The following is a 17,589-nucleotide window of genomic DNA, read 5'->3' as shown; positions in this document are numbered from 1 at the left end:
AAAAAATTGGCAGGGCTACGGGGAAAGAGCAGGGGAGTGGGACTAATTGGATAGCTTTCAAAGAGCTGGCAGAGGCACAATGGGCCGAGTGGCCTTCTTCTGTGCTGCATCATTCTATGGTTCTATGAATTGAGCACATTACCACTTTGTCCCATCCCTTATGCAACTCCAATGGAAAAAGCAATTGTGCTGTCAAATAGTCAACAGCTGTCTTTTTGCCCCAAGCAGCCCTTCTCGCCATGTCACTCACAGATTTTTTAATATATGTAATTATAATACATGACGAGAACAAATTTATTTCTTTATCTGCAATGGATGAAGAAAATTCGATTTATTTTCCAGAAACCAATTAAACGTTACTTCACTGCTTCTGAGCAGATCGCTCACAAACCTCTTTCCAAATTCTTTCAGCGGAAATGTGCATTATCTAGTCTTGGTCAGACTTGACTCAGTGGGTAGCATTCTCGCCTCTGAGTCAGAAGATCATGGGTTCAAGTCCCACTCCAAACACTTCAGCACATAATCCAGGCTGACACTCCAGTGCAGTACTGAGGGAGTGCTGCACTGTCAGAGGTGCCGTCTTTGATGAGACATTAAACCGAGGCCCCGTCTGCCCTCTCGGGTGGACGTAATAGATTCCATGGCACTATTTCAAGGAAGAGCAGGGTAGTTCTCCCAGGTGGCCGGGCCAATATTTATCCCTCAATCAACATCACAAAAAACAGATTATCTGATCATTTATCTCATTGCTGTTTGTGAGACCTTGCTGCGTGCAAATTGGCTGCCGCATCAGTGACTACACTTCAACAAAAAAAGTACTTCATTGGCTGTAAAGTGGTTTGGGACATCCTGCGGTCATGAAAGGTGCTAAATAAATGCAAGTTACATCGAAACTACAGCATAGAAACAGGAAAATTCAGCCCAACTGGTCTATGCCGGTCTTTATGCTCCACACAAGCCTCCTCCCTCCGTACTTCAACTAACCCTATCAGCATATCCTTCTACTCCTTTCTCCCTCATGCTTATCTAGCTTCCCTTTAAATGCATCTATAAACGCCTCAACTACTCCTTGTGTTAGCCGTTCCACATTCTTACCACTCTTTGGATAAAGAAGTTTCTCCAAAATTCCCTATTGGATTTATTAGTGACTATTTTATATTCATGACCTCTAGTTTTGGACTCCCCCACAAGTGGAAACATTTTCTCTACTTTTACCTTATCAAACCCTTTCATTATTTTAAAGGTCTCTATCAGGTCACCCCTCAGCCTTCACTTTTTTTTTTAGAGCAAAACATCCCAGCCTGTTCAGCCTTTCCTTATAAATATATCCTCCCAGTTCTGGGAACATCCTTGTGAATCTTTTTTGCATCCTCTCCAATGCCTCAAGATCCTTTCAATAATATATAGAGATCAGAACTGTGCACAATACTCCAAGTGTGGTCTAACCAAGGTAATATACAAGTTTAACATAACTTCTCTGCTTTTCAATTCTATCCCACTAGAAATGAACCCCAGTGTTTGATTTGCCTTTTTTATGGCCTTATTAACTTGCGTCATTTCTTTTAGTGTATGATGTATCTGTACCCCCAGATCCCTTCGCTCCCCTATCCCATTTAGCCTCTTATTATCCAGGCAGTATGTGGCCCCCTTATTCTTTCTACCAAAATGCGCCACCTCACACTTATCTATATTTGCCAATTACACGCCCAATCTGCAAGTTTATTAATGTCCTCTTGCATTTTGACACATTCTTCCTCTGTATTGACCATACCCCCCCAATTTGGTTTCCTCCACAAATTTTGAAATTGTATTTCCGATTCCCAAATCCAAATCATTAATGTAAATTGTGAACAACAGTGGTCCCAGCACCAATCCCTGTGGAACACCACTTCCCACCTTTTGCCAGTCACAGTAGCTACCCTTAACCCCTACTCTCTGTTTTCTGTTTTGTAGTCAACTTGCTATCCATTCTGCTACCTGTCCCCTGACTCCACATGCTCTGACATTAGTCATGAGTCTACACTGTGGTACCTTATCGAAGGCCTTTTGAAAATACAAACATATTACATCTACTGCATTACCCTTGTCTACTATTTCCATTACTTCTTCAAAGAATTCAATAAGGCTGGTCAAGAATGATTTTCCTTTCTGAATTCCGTGCTTGTTATTTTTAAAAATATTTTTGTTCTCTAGATGTTTTTCTATTACATCTTTGAGTAATGATTCCGTTATCTTATCCATCACCAACGTTAAGCTAATTGGTCTATAGTTCCCTGAACTTGTTCTACCTCCCTTTTTAAATATAGGAATAACATTAGCTGTCCGCCAGTCCTCTGGCACTATTCCTTTATCTAATGAATGTTAATGTATATGTAATAGAGCCTTTACTATCTCCTCCCTAACTTCTTTTAATATTCACGTATGTAATCCATCCTCTCTAAGTTTGATTAGTTTATCAATTGCCTCCCCATCTTTCTATCTTGAATGTTTTAAATCTTTTTGATCTCTTCTTCTAATGTCAGGCCCACCTTAGTCTCCCTGGTAAATATTGAGGCAAAGTGGCTCTTCAGTATTTCACTGTCATTACCTGTGAGTTTATCCTGTGCATCCCTTAGTGGCCCAATCCTGATCTTTCTTTTGTTATTTGTGTCTGTAGAATACTTTACTATTTCTTGATAATTTAATTTAGTAGTTCCTCTTTGTTTTTCTGACTTCTTTCCTAACCTCTTCGTATTCCCTTTTGTCATCCTCATTGTCAATGTACTTAGAGTACATACATCCAGGCTTGGGCTGATAGGTGGCAAGTAACATTCACCCCAGACAAGTGCCAGGCAATGATCATCTACAACAAGAGAGAGTCTAACCATCTCCCCTTGACATTCAACGCCATTACCATCGACGAATCCCCCACCATCAACATCCTGGGGGTCACTGACCAGAAACTTAACTGGACCAGCCACATAAATACTGTGGCTACAAGAGCAGGTCAGAGGCTGGGTATTCTGCGGTGAATGACTCACCTCCTGACTCCCCAAAGCCTTTCCACCATCTACAAGGCACAACTCAAGAAGCTCGACACCATCCAGGACAAAGCAGCCCGCTTGATTGGCACCCCATCCACCACCCTAAACATTCACTCCCTTCACCACCGGCGCACAGTGGCTGCAGTGTGTACCATCCACAGGATGCACTGCAGAACTCACCAAGGCTTCTTCGACAGCACCTCCTAAACCCGCGACCTCTACCACCAAGAAGGACAAGGGCAGCAGGCACATGGGAACAATGCCACCTGCACGTTCTCCTCCAAGTCACACACCATCCCAACTTGGAAATATATTGCCGTTCCTTCATCGCCTCTGAGTCAAAATCCTGGAACTCCCTTCCTAACAGCACTGTGGGAGAATCTTCACCACACTGATTGCAGCGGTTCAAGAAGGCAGCTCACCACCACCTTCTCAAGGGCAATTAGGGATGGGCAATAAATGCTGGCCTTGCCAGCAATGCCCACATCCCATGAATGAATGTAAAAAAAGTATGCCTCTCTCTTTAGTTTCAATTTTACCCTTATCTCATTATTGGCTAGTTTGTTCTTGCTTTTTAGAGGAATATATTTCTCCGGAACTTTATTGATCACCGTATTAAATATTTCCCACTGATACTCTATTTCTTTGTCTGTCATTTTTTTTTCCAGTTTACCTTCCCGATGTTCCATTCTCATCCTCTCAAAATTAGTTTTCGTCTAATCTATTAGTAAGTGGCAGTCGCCAGGTTCATGGCACCGTGGCTGGCTCTGCTGCACAGGAGGGCAGGAAAAAGAGTGGCAGAGCTATAGTGATAGGGGACTCGATTGTAAGGGGAATAGACAGGCGTTTCTGCGGACGCAACCGAGACTCCAGGATGGTATGTTGCCTCCCTGGTGCAAGGGTCAGGGATGTCTCGGAGCGGCTGCAGGGGGAGGGTGAACAGCCAGTTGTCGTGATGCATATAGGCACCAACGATATAGGTAAAAAACGGGATGAGGTCCTACAAGCTGAATTTAGGGAGTTAGGAGTTAAACTAAAGAGTAGGACCTCAAAGGTAGTAATCTCAGGATTGCTACCAGTGCCACGGGCTAGTCAGAGTAGGAATGACAGGATAGCTAGGATGAATATGTGGCTTGAGAGATGGTGCAAGAGGGAGGGATTCAAATTCCTGGGACATTGGAACCGGTTCTGGGGGAGGTGGGACCAGTACAAATTGGACGGTCTGCATCTGGGCAGGACTGGAACCAATGTCCTAGGGGGAGTGTTTGCTAGGGCTGTTGGGGAGGGTTTAAACTAATGTGGCAGGGGGATGGGAACCGATGCAGGAAGTCAGTGGGAAGTAAAGTGGTGACAGAAACAAAAGGCAGTAAGGGAGAGTGCACAGAACATGACCGGACAGATGGTCTGAGAAAGCAGGGCAAAGACCAAGGGAAGTCTAGATTAAACTGCATTTATTTCAATGCAAGAAGTCTGATGGGCAAGGCAGATGAACTCAGGGCATGGATGGGTACATGGGACTGGGATGTTATAGCTATTACTGAAACATGGCTAAGGGAGGGGCAGGACTGGCAGCTCAATGTTCCAGGGTACAGATGCTATAGGAAAGATAGAGCAGGAGGTAAGAGAGGAGGGGGAGTTGCGTTCTTGATTAGGGAGAACATCACGGCAGTAGTGAGAGGGGATATATCCGAGGGTTCGCCCACTGAGTCTATATGGGTAGAACTGAAAAATAAGAAGGGAGAGATCACTTTGATAGGATTGTACTACAGACCCCCAAATAGTCAACGGGAAATTGAGGAGCAAATATGTAAGGAGATTACAGACAGCTGCAAGAAAAATAGGGTGGTAATAGTAGGGGACTTTAACTTTCCCAACATTGACTGGGACAGCCATAGCATTAGGGGCTTGGATGGAGAGAAATTTGTTGAGTGTATTCAGGAGGAATTTCTCATTCAGTATGTGGATGGCCCGACTAGAGAGGGGGCAAAACTTGACCTCCTCTTGGGAAATAAGGAAGGGCAGGTGACAGAAGTGTTAGTGAGGGATCACTTTGGGACCAGTGATCATAATTCCATTAGTTTTAAGATAGCTATGGAGAATGATAGGTCTGGCCCAAAAGTTAAAATTCTAAATTGGGGAAAGGCCAATTTTGATGGTATTAGACAGGAACTTTCAGAAGTTGATTGGGAGAGTCTGTTGACAGGCAAAGGGACGTCTGGTAAGTGGGAGGCTTTCAAAAGTGTGTTAACCAGGGTTCAGGGTAAGCACATTCCTTATAAAGTGAAGGGCAAGGCTGGTAGAAGTAGGGAACCTTGGATGACTCAGGAGATTGAGGCCCTAGTCAAAAAGAAGAAGGAAGCATATGACATGCATAGACAGCTGGGATCAAGTGGATCCCTTGAAGAGTATAGAGATTGCCGGAGTAGAGTTAAGAGAGAAATCAGGAGGGCAAAAAGGGAACATGAGATTGCTTTGGCAGATAAAGCAAAGGAGAATCCAAAGAGCTTCTACAAATACATAAAGGGCAAAAGAGTAACTAGGGAGAGAGTAGGGCCTCTTAAGGATCAACAAGGTCATCTATGTGCGGAACCACAAGAGATGGGTGAGATCCTAAATGAATATTTCACATCGGTATTTACGGTTGAGAAAGGCATGGATGTTAGGGAACTTGGGGAAATAAATAGTGATGTCTTGAGGAGTGTACATATTACAGAGAGGGAGGTGCTGGAAGTCTTAACGCGCATCAAGGGAGATAAATCTCCGGGACCTGATGAAATGTATCCCAGGACGTTATGGGAGGTTAGGGAGGAAATTGCGGGTTCCCTAGCAGAGATATTTGAATCATCGACAGCTACAGGTGAGGTGCCTGAAGATTGGAGGGTAGCAAATGTTGTGCCTTTGTTTAAGAAGGGCGGCAGGGAAAAGCCTGGGAACTACAGACCGGTGAGCCTGACATCTGTAGTGGGTAAGTTGTTAGAGGGTATTCTGAGGGACAGGATCTACAGGCATTTGGAGAGGCAGGGACTGATTAGGAACAGTCAGCATGGTTTTGTGAGAGGAAAATCATGTCTCACGAATTTGATTGAGTTTTTTGAAGGGGTAACCAAGAAGATAGATGAGGGCTGTGCAGTAGACGTGGTCTACATGAACTTCAGCAAAGCCTTTGACAAGGTACCGCATGGTAGGTTGTTACATAAGGTTAAATCTCACGGGATTCAAGGTGAGGTAGCCAATTGGATACAAAATTGGCTTGACGACAGAAGTCAGAGGGTGGTTGTAGAGGGTTGTTTTTCAAACTGGAGGCCTGTGTCCAGCGGTGTGCCTCAGGGATCGGTGCTGGGTCCGCTGTTATTTGTTATTTATATTAATGATTTGGATGAGAATTTAGGAGGCATGGTTAGTAAGTTTGCAGATGACACCAAGATTGGTGGCATTGTGGACAGTGAAGAAGGTTATCTAGGATTGCAACGGGATCTTGATAAATTGGGCCAGTGGGCCGATGAATGGCAGATGGATTTTAATTTAGATAAATGTGAGGTGATGCATTTTGGTAGATCGAATCGGGCCAGGACCTACTCCGTTAATGGTAGGGCGTTGGGGAGAGTTATAGAACAAAGAGATCTAGGAGTACAGGTTCATAGGTCTTGAAACTGGAGTCACAGGTGGATAGGGTGGTGAAGAAGGCATTCAGCATGCTTGGTTTCATTGGTCAGAACATTGAATACAGGAGTTGGGATGTCTTGTTGAAGTTGTACAAGACATTAGTAAGGCCACACTTGGAATACTGTGTTCAGTTCTGGTCACCCTATTATAGAAAGGATATTATTAAACTAGAAAGAGTGCAGAAAAGATTTACTAGGATGCTACCGGGACTTGATGGTTTGACTTATAGGGAGAGGTTAGATAGACTGGGACTTTTTTCCCTGGAGAGTAGGAGGTTAAGGGGTGATCTTATAGAAGTCTACAAAATAATGAGGGGCATAGATAAGGTAGATAGTCAAAATCTTTTCCCAAAGGTAGGGGAGTCTATAACGAGGGGGCATAGATTTAAGGTGAGAGGGGAGAGATACAAAAGGGTCCAGAGGGGCAATTTTTTCACTCAAAGGGTGGTGAGTGTCTGGAACGAGTTGCCAGAGGCAGTAGTAGAGGCGGGTACAATTTTGTCTTTTAAAAAGCATTTGGACAGTTACATGGGTAAGATGGGTATAGAGGGATATGGGCCAAGTGCAGGCAATTGGGACTAGCTTAGTGGTATAAACCGGGCGACATGGACATGTTGGGCCGAAGGGCCTGTTTCCATGTTGTAACTTCTATGATTCTATGAAGTCTTTGTCTTACTTATGTCTTTCTCAATCATTATTTTAAACCTTATTATGTTATGATTGCTATTGCCTGGATGTTCCCCTATGCTTACTTCTCTTATCTGCTCTGTTTCATTTCCCATTACTAGATCCAGCAGTGATTCCTCTGTTGTTGAGCTTCTCACATACTGGGAAAGAAAGGAGTCCTGTACACACTGTAAAAACTCCATTCCCTTTCCCCCTTTCCCTACTTCTTCTTGCCAGTTTATTTGGTGGTAGTTGAAATCTCCCATGATTATTATTCAATGTTTTGTTACTCATTTCATAGTTTTATCTATATATTTCTTCCTCCACTCCCCTTCCACTGTTAGGTGGTCTGTGGAATATGCCTATTACCATAATCAATCCCTTCTTATCATTTGTCTCAATCCATATGGATTCTGTTTATATCTCCATATTACTTATGTCCTCATTTTCTATTGCCATTATGTTATCTCTAATTAGTATAGCTTCTTCCTTACGTATCCTTTCAAAATATGATGTATCCTGCAATATTTAACTGCCTGTCCTGTTCCTTATGTAGCCATGTTTCAGTTGTCCCTACCACATCTAGATCCTCGCTATGAATTATTGCCTCCAGTTCCCCCGTTTTGTTTCGGATGCTGTGCACATTGCTGTCCAGTCAATTTAATTTGTTTTTAGTAAATGTTCCCCTCACTTTATTTTTAACAGTCATTTTGTACTTATGTTCTATAACTGCATTTGTTTCCTGATCATTTATATTATCCTTATTCCTTACCTTGGTCTGACCTGTACTCTGATTTCCTATTTCTTTCTTTCTTTTATCTTCTCCTCCAACCCAACCCATCAGCACTACTTCTGACTAAGTATAAGCAATACCACAGAAAGCTGCTAGTTTTTGTACAAAACATGTTGTGCAAGAAATCGCTTTATTCTACCCTGAAATGTCTTGTTACAGCTGCCAAGAATTGTTAAGGAGGAAACCGTTTTGCGGGAGTGCGGGACTTGTAATATAGGTAGTCACGGGGGAACATAGAAGGGGTGTTAAAAAGGAAATTAGAGAAAGTCCTCATTTCCAAGCTGAAACCAGTACACATGGCGGGCGAGGTGCCATATGAAGCAGCGAAGAATTGGCTTCAAGGATTAATAGACAAAAAGAAACTGAAGCTCAAGGCAGCAGATAAATTGTTGATGTTTGCGGCTCATTTTTGCGCGGAAAGAAGTGAAAAGCAAGAGGCGGAATTATTAGGAACATAGGAACAGGAGTAGGCCATTCAGCCCCTTGTGCCTGCTCCGCCATTTGATAAGATCATGGCTGATCTGTGATCTAACTCCATATACCCGCCTTTGGCCCATATCCCTTAATACCTTTGATTGCCAAAAAGCTATCTATCTCAGATTTAAATTTAGCAATTGAGCTAGTATCAATTGCCGTTTGCGGAAGAGAGTTCCAAACTTCTACCACCCTTTGTGTGTAGAAATGTTTTCTAATCTCACTCCTGAAAGGTCTGGCTCTAATTTTTAGACTGTGCCCCCTACTCCTAGAATCCCCAACCAGCGGAAATAGTTTCTCTCTATCCACCCTATCTGTTCCCCTTAATATCTTATAAACTTCAATCAGATCACCCCTTAACCTTCGAAACTCCAGAGAATACAACCCCAATTTGTGTAATCTCTCCTCATAACTTAACCCTTGAAGTCCGGGTATCATTCTAGTAAACCTACGCTGCACTCCCTCCAAGGCCAATATGTCCTTCCGAAGGTGCGGTGCCCAGAACTGCTCACAGCACTCCAAGTGCGATAAAGAGGAAGGGATGGGAAACAAGTTGTTTAAAATGGTGAGAGACCATTTACATGTTCTGGTACAGAATAAAAAGAGTCCTCTGCAGAGAAGCTGTTGTGCAATGCTGCACACTTCTGGGCAGAGAGAACTGTAAATGATGTGGCCGAGGTGTGGTTACATATGGGAAACTTCTCATTGGAGAATGAGATAGTCTGGAACTGGGTAAAATCCTGTTGGAATGAGGCAGGTTAATCGCTGCTACTGCCTCTGAGGATTTTAAAAAAGAGACTGTACAGGAGGAGGAGGTGGAGTTAATATCAGGCCTGTCACAGCAGACAAATCTTATATATAAAAAAGTTCCATTAAAAAACCCTGGGTTGGACACGTGAGTTGCAACAAAAGGGTTAAGGAAAAGAGAAAGAAATGAAAAGCCCACAGCAGCATCGGAGGTTGGAGTTGTTGTGAGAACGACATAGAAATTAAAGGAAAAGGCAAGATTCTGAGCTGCTGAATGTTTCCAGCATTTTTTGCCTTTATTTTGAAAACGAGAAGCTGCTGGTTTATTGTCTTCGTGAAAGTTTGCTGCTGGCAACATGATCTTGAAAGATTAACAGTGATGTTATCAACCAATAATCAACTTTCAGAAATTGCTGCTGTTTTAATGGATTTGCATTTCTTAATGAGGCAAACAAGTTCTTTCAGGTTTTCTGGGGCGTTCTTCATTTCTTTTCTTTTCAGAGTTGAAAGCAGTTTAACCCTCTGAAGTCCTGTCTTTGATATTGGGAGTAATTTAAGCATTTTAATCATTGTGCTTTCTATAAGCACATGCTGCCTTATATTTGTTGATGATTTTCTCTGTGTGTTATTTTCGAGATATTGAGTCCTTCTGTTTTTGGGTTTGAATTGGAGTGAGTGAAGCTAACTGCAAATTATCAAACTATAGAACTGGTTTTCTGCGTACGGCCATTACAGGCAGCTAGTAATGCAAATTATGTGAACAAGTCCCTAGGTGCGGAATTTGGGATTATCATATAACATTTGGCATTTTCAGAGTTCATATTTTAAGGTGTATGAAAGCACGAATATGATTGCTGAGTATGTTCATTTCAACTTAAAATTTTTATGGGAGATTTAAGGAAAACTTTTGTGCTTTACATTTTAAATTGAAGACGCATGGTATGGATTTAAAAGCACTCATTTTTTAAAATTTGGCAACTGCTATTATCTGACTGATTCCACCTCTAGAGTTTTTCACAAACAAGAAGTAATTAACATTATCCCTTACTTCTGTTTGCAAATTGCACTGACATGCTGTATTCGTTCTTTTAAGAAGTTGGTTGGACACCTTTTGAACTTCCAGCATTTCCATCTGCTGAGGCTCAGCTTTCTGAGTGGAAAGAGCGGTCACTGTGCAAACATTGTCCGATACTATTTTTGCTCACCCTGATCAAGTTGGGCACTGATAAATGGCACCACTATGTACAATTGACAGCATTTAAAGATACTCTCGACTAAATTCATCAGGGGTTCCTGGAGCCACGGATAGTATTGTTGTTCTGTTTTCACAGGTGTGATACTTTTAAGCCTAGCAATGGATACAGGCTGGGGCCAGAAGTGACAGGCATCCATACATAATGAGGAGGTCGTGATCCATGACCTTTTGTCTCTGTTGTTTTGGATGGAAGCCAGCAGCAGTAACTGTTGGCAGACTCTGGCTCTGCAGTCACGGTCACACATACCTCACATCCCGAAAGCCAACTGGCGGCCGGAGGGATGCGCATGCCTTTGCTTGGCTTTGGCGGATCTACTCAATATGCTATTGAGTTGATCTCGGTAACGCTACATTTTCCAGAAACAGCTTGTCAGTTAAAGACCACGGTGGCGGTGCGTATGGTGGATGGGAGAGGGATATTGGGCTCCGAAGCTATGCATGAGCATGTGGTCGTGATTGATTATTATAACAACTCTCTATGGTTTGGATGTCCATCCACCGACCGGAGGGTCGTGCCCGATGCACATTGTGTTCGCGATAAAGAAATCCAAGGCCTATTCCACCCCGACGCCAATATCAAAAGCATAGTTACTGCTCATCAATCTGTATGTGCAACCCGTAAGTATGATTGTGGAAAGCTGCAGGGGGAAGTGGAGGTCAACGGACCACCTCACCCACGCGCTAAACAATACCCAATACCGCTAGAAAGTCCCACGCACGGGACACTATCGATTCCTTGCTACAACAGGGTTTTATACAGAAAGGCACTTTCACCACAAATTCACCTGTTTGGCACGTGAAGAAACCTGATGGCAGCTGGTGGCTCACGACTGATTATCAAAAGCTCAATTCAGAGACACCAGCCTGCTCACCAGTCGCAAAGGATGCGCCCGCTCTCCTCTCCCAGATCCCACCAGGAGCAAAGTGCTTCTCGGGACATAGGACATAGGAACAAGAATAGGCCATTCAGCCCCTCGAGCCTGCTCCGCCATTCAATGAGATCATGGCTGATCTATGACCTAACTCCATATACCCACCTTAGCCACATATCACTTAATACCTTTGGCTAACAAAAATCTATCAATCTCAGATTTAAAATTAACAATTGAGCTAGCATCAACCGCCATTTGCGGAAGAGTTTTCCAAACTTCTACCATCCTTTGCGGGTAGAAGTGTTTCCGAACTTCACTCCTGAAAGTCCTGACTCTAATTTTTAGGCTATGAGCCCTAGTCTAAACTCCCAAACCAGCAGAAATAGTTTCTCTCTATCTACCCTATCAGTTCCTCTTAATATCTTGAAAACTTCAATCAAACCACCCTTTAATCTTGTAAATTCCTTAGTTTCTGTTATCTCTTCTCGTAATTTAACCCTTGGAGTCCAAGGTATCATTCTAGTAGATCTACGCTGCAGTCCCTTCACGTTAGACATTGGGTTCTGGGGCATTCCGGTCTGAAGAGAGGACCAGTATAAATTTGCTTTTACATTCAAGGATCAACAATGTACTGGGACTTGCTTGCCACAGGGGTTCCACAGCATGCCCACTATATTTCACAAAAAAATGGATGAGGCCTTAAAGGGGTTCTCCCGTCCACTGCCTTCTGCAATATGTCAATGATCTGCTGCTGGCCACAAAGACTGAGGAGGAACATAAAGTATGGCTGACAGAGGTGCTGCAGCTTTTACAAGAAGCTGGCTTGAGGGTCAATTCCAGAAAGGCACAGCTAATGCAACCACAAGTCAACTCCTTGGGGGTATCTATCTCTCACACTGGCCAGAGTCCAGACCAGCACAAGGTCCATATCATGTCCGCATCCAAGGCTGCACACCGATCACTATTAGGACTGGTAGGGTATCAGCAGGCATTTATTCCATGTTTCACTGAATCCGCTAAATCTTTGTACAAGGGACTGGAAGGGAAAAAGACGATGTAAGGGAATACTGGATGGAGGAGCATACTGAAGGAGGCTGTAATGCAGGCTACATGTCTTATTGGCCCAGATCCTGAGAAGCCATTCCACTTGGAGGTGGGATCTACCGATCAGAACCTGGAGGCCATCCTCTGTCAGGAGGTTCCAGGGAAACTCTTCCCCATTGCACACGCATCCAGAATCCTCACCGGAATGGAAAAGGCTTACGGCCTCTGAACGCCACCAGTTGGCCACGTTTTGGGGTGGTCAAGCACTTCACCTTTATAACCGGACTCCAGATTCTAGTGCTTCACTCCCCACATACGCCATTGGACCTGCTCACACAACCTGGCGATATGCTAGCATGCAATGTCCGTATTCACTGGATCCTCTTACTCTTAGAAAGACACTTGGCCATCACCCCAAAACATACCATGCTACAGTTAATGCATTATGATGGGGAACCCCATGAGTGCCCACTTCCCCTGTTGCAATTCGAAATCCATCCTGTTCAGAAAAACCCTATACCAGAAGCTACGGATATATACATCAACGGATCGTCATTCCACAAGCAAGGAATCCCTTTCATCTTCCTGGACCAGATATTGCAATACAAGTGTAACATTCATTCAGCCCAGTATGCAGCTCTCCTAACTGTAATCCCAGTTACTTCTCAACAATCCGATAGTGCCAATGCCATCAACACCATGTTATCTTCGCCACTGTACCAGAAAACTCAGTTTAATACCACTGATGGTAAGTTCCTTATTCATGCCCATCTTTTCCAGCAATTGTGGCAAGCTCTTAAAACCCGCAGTCACTTGTTTTATTGGAAAAGTTAAAGCCCATTCTAAGGCTATGGATCCCCATTCCCCAGGTAATTCAGTGGCAGATAGCCAAAGAGGCAGCATCTATCGGCGATCCCTGGAAACCACCAGGACCAACAGTGGCATCCATATCCCGTGTCGAACCCTCACTAGATCTACATGCCCACCAAACATGGGCACCATATGAACAAATCGTTGCATGGCATTTGGACGATAAATCCCATCCCCAGCCAACTCCTTGGGTAGCAGACACTGTACTCATCTGGGCTGAACAATCCCTGTTAATAATCTAGCCACAATATGACTTAATTCCCATCGTAATGGTGTAAATGATTGTATTAATTGTTTTATTCATTTTGATATTTTGGCTTAAGCGTGTGATATGGCAATTGTCACGGCAATTGTATAACTATGAACTAGCATCATTGATTAAGTAATGAGGGAACAGAAATTGTTCTTCACCCTCAAGGTGGGGACTGTAAAGAGGGAATAGGGTAATGAGGGTGTATGATGTGCTTAATATCCAAATGTGTTAAAGTTGGTGCAATAATGTACCGAGTGAACAAACCAACTAATGGTGCTGCTTACTCTGCTGAAATGTAAAACATACTAACTTGCAACTGCTTGCTGGACCTTGAGAAACAAGACAGCCTTATGATGAAACAATGGCCCTAAGATAGTAATTGGAATGGAACAATGGCGAGATAGCTCTATGATTAACTGTATGATTAACATTAAACAAGCTGGCCATCTGGAAGTCTACCTCATTTCTGGGAGTCTTGTGAACAACAACTGCTAACACGCTATAATAAATCAATCAGGGCTGTTTACTAAGTCAAAAATGGTGTATAAAGGAGGTACACTGTGCAGTAACAAGTGATCGAGTGACCAGACAGCTAAGTATGAAGACTACCTAGACAACGTGCTTCTACCCAGAGCAGGAGAGGGGAAATATTGTTTTGCTTCTCTGTAAATTACTGCTTAAATATTGAAATGATTTAGAACTCGCTTGTGTTTAAAATAAAGAACTGATGTACCAATTTTGGTGTCACTTCTGAATTCCTCCAAAGAGATTTACCAACATAACTGCACAAGTATATAAAGTAATCAATAAGCTAATGGAGTGTTAGCCTTTATCTCAAGGGGGCTGGAATACAAAGAGGAGGAAGTTATGGTTTAGTTGTATAGGGCCTTGGTCAGACCCCATCTGGAATACTGCGTTCAGTTCTGGGCACCGCACCTCAGGAAGGATCTATTGGCCTTGGAGGGGATGCAGCACAAATTCACCAGAATGATATCGGGGGTTAAAGGTGTTAAATTATGAGGACAGTTTGCATAAACTTGGCTTGTATTCGCTTGAGTTCAGAAGGTGAGGGGTGATCTAATCACAGTGTTTAAAATTGTAAACAATTTTACAACACCAAGTTATAGTCCAGCAATTTTATTTTAAATTCACAAGCTTTCGGAGGCTTCCTCCTTCCTCAGGTGAACGGTGTTGAAAGAATGTTGTTGTTTTCCAACAACGTTCACCTGAGGAAGGAGGAAGCCTCCGAAAGCTTGTGAATTTAAAATAAAATTGCTGGACTATAACTTGGTGTTGTAAAATTGTTTACAATTGTCAACCCCAGTCCATCACCGGCATCTCCACATCATGGTGTTTAAAATGATAGTCGTTACCACCGTTAGGGATGGGCAATAAATGCTGGCCTCGCCAGCGACGCCCACATCCCGTGAACGAATAAAAAAAAACCCAGAACCATGAAGTATTCTTTGTGGATCGGAATAGTAAAGTATATCTATCATCAAGCATTAATGCAACAGGATCTAGAACATGTCAATAAGCATTTGGCTACACTCGGCTGAATTTGTCAAGAACCAGGGGATGTAATCTTAAGATAAGAAGAACATAAGAACATAAGAAATAGGAGCAGGAGTAGGCCAATCGGCCCCTCGAGCCTGCTCCGCCATTCAATAAGATCATGGCTGATCTGATCCTAACCTCAAATCTAAATTCATGTCCGCTCCCCATAACCCCTAATTCCCTTTATTTCTAGGAAGATAAGAGCAAGGCCATTCACCAGTGAAATCAGGAAGCATTTGTTCACACAAAGGGTAGTCGAAATCTGGAACTCATGCCCGCAAAAGGCTGGGGGTCAATCGGAGCTTTCAAGTCTGAGATTGATAGATGTTTTGTTAGGTGTATGGAGCAAAGGAGGGTAAATGAAGTCGAGATACAGATCAGCCATAGACTGGCTGCGCAGGTTCAAGGGGCTGAATGGCCTACTCCTGTTCCTATGTTGCTAGATGGTCTCTCGATAGTAAACACCCACCTTCTCACCCATTAATGCCCAGTTAGAGATTACCATCGGGTTGCACTAACTGTTAACTAGATTAACCAGCAGAATCAGGCACCCAGAACTGGATACAACAACCCTCAACCAGTACTGCACTCTCAGCCTGGGATGGGAGTTGGGGGGTGGGTTAGAATGGTAAGGGTGGGGGTAGGGAGAGGGGAGCAGCTGGGGGGTAGGAAATAGGGGAAGGGGGTAAGTGGACAGGAGGTAGGGGAGATTAGAGGGGGTAGGGGGTATTGGTAGGAGAGAGGGCAAGTGGACAGGAGGTAGGGGAGATTGGAGGGGTAGGGGAGGTTACTCACCTGCGTTGTAGAAGCAATCCAGGGTACCAGTCTCCCCCAGCACCAACCTGCCGAAGGGCACGGTCTCCAGGACGGCGTGGGCATCTTCGCAAGCCTCCCTGAGGCACCTGAGGGACAGGCTGCCCTCGGACTGCGGGCTCGCCGTCTCGTTGATCACATACACGGCTCTGACGGCCCGGCTGCGGACCTTGGGAGCCGGCACGGCGCTGCGGCTGATGTCGATGGCCAGCGGGTCCTGCCAGTAGCTGCCGGCGGAGACGGACTGGGGTTGGCCCCCCGGGCACTCCGGGGCTCCGCCGCCGCTGCTGGCGGTGCTGGTCCGGCGGCTGCAGCTCCCGTGCTCGCTGCCCACCCTCCCCGAGCCGCTCATCTCGTCCCCCCTCCCCAAGAAACTTTGACCCAACTTTCCTCCCTTTGCCGCTCCGCTCAGACTCTCCCCTTTCCCGTCCCACGACAGTCCGCTCTGCACCGTCCCAGGCGCGGCTCTTGCACCGCCTCCCGTCAAAGGAGAGAAAGGCAATTGACGCCCCGGGGACCTCCCACGGGAAGCCACCAGGTCAGTTTCACCCACCAACCAACCAACCCACCCACCCACCAAATCACCCACCCTACCCTTCACCCCCAAACCAACCACCCTACACCCCATAACCCACCCACCTTACCCTTCACCCCCAAACCAACCAACCAACCCACCCACCCTACACCCCATAACACACCCACCAAATCACCCACCCTACCCTTCACCCCCAAACCAACCACCCTACACCCCATAACCTACCCACCCACTAAATCACCCACCCTATCCTTCACCCCTAAACCAACCAACCCACCATACCCTACACCCCATAACCTACCCACCCACCAAATCACCCACCCTATCCTTCACCCCTAAACCAACCAACCCACCATACCCTACATCCCAAAACCCACCCACCCACCAAATGATTCACCCTACCCTTCACCTCTCAACCAACCCACCCACCCTACATCCCATAACCCACCCAGCCACCAAATTAACCACCCTACCCTTCACCCCTAACCAACCAACCAACCCACCCACCCTACACCCCATAACCTACCCACCCAACCCTTCACCCCCAAACCAACCAACCAACCAACCCACCCTACACCCCATAACCCACCCACCAAATCACCCACCCTACCCTTCACCCCCAAACCAACCAACCCACCTTACCCTTCACCCCCAAACCAACCAAACCACCCACCCTACCCTTCACCCCCTAAACCCACCCACCACCAAATCACCCACCCTACCCTTCACTCTCTAAACCAACCAACCCACCTGACTCTTCACCCCTAAAGCCACCCACCAACAAAATCACCCTACCCTATCCTTCATCCCCTAAACCCACCAACCAACCATCCCTACCCTATCCTATCTTCAGCACCGCTTAAAGAGGAAGTCCTATCCAACTCACTAACTGGAACTAACCCATCACTCACTTTGGGGGTAGGGCGTGGAATGTTGCAACAGTGTAGACATGTACTAGGGCTTAAAGGGTTAAATAATGGGGACAGGTTGCATAAACTTGGTCAAACCCCATCTGGAGTACTGCG

At 44.8% G+C, this 17,589-nt stretch overlaps 1 protein-coding gene across 3 annotated transcripts in view; it reads right to left on the bottom strand.

The window, feature by feature from the left end:
• The window catches only part of si:ch211-1i11.3 (mitogen-activated protein kinase kinase kinase 5), a 185,793-nt gene extending 169,411 nt beyond the window's left edge, over positions 1-16,382 (bottom strand). For all 3 annotated transcript variants that reach the window (XR_010967279.1, XM_068006407.1, XM_068006406.1), the window contains exon 1: positions 16,012-16,382. Coding sequence is in view for 2 of the 3 variants with exons in the window: in XM_068006407.1 (XP_067862508.1) it covers positions 16,012-16,381 (370 nt within the window). In the remaining variant the exon portion in view is untranslated. The remainder of the gene's footprint in view (positions 1-16,011) is intronic.
• Between the last annotated feature and the right edge of the window lie 1,207 nt (positions 16,383-17,589).

This window comes from Heptranchias perlo, chromosome 26 (genome assembly GCF_035084215.1).
Source record: "Heptranchias perlo isolate sHepPer1 chromosome 26, sHepPer1.hap1, whole genome shotgun sequence".
Lineage (NCBI taxonomy): Eukaryota > Metazoa > Chordata > Chondrichthyes > Hexanchiformes > Hexanchidae > Heptranchias > Heptranchias perlo.
This window is presented reverse-complemented; position numbering and strand designations above follow the sequence as displayed.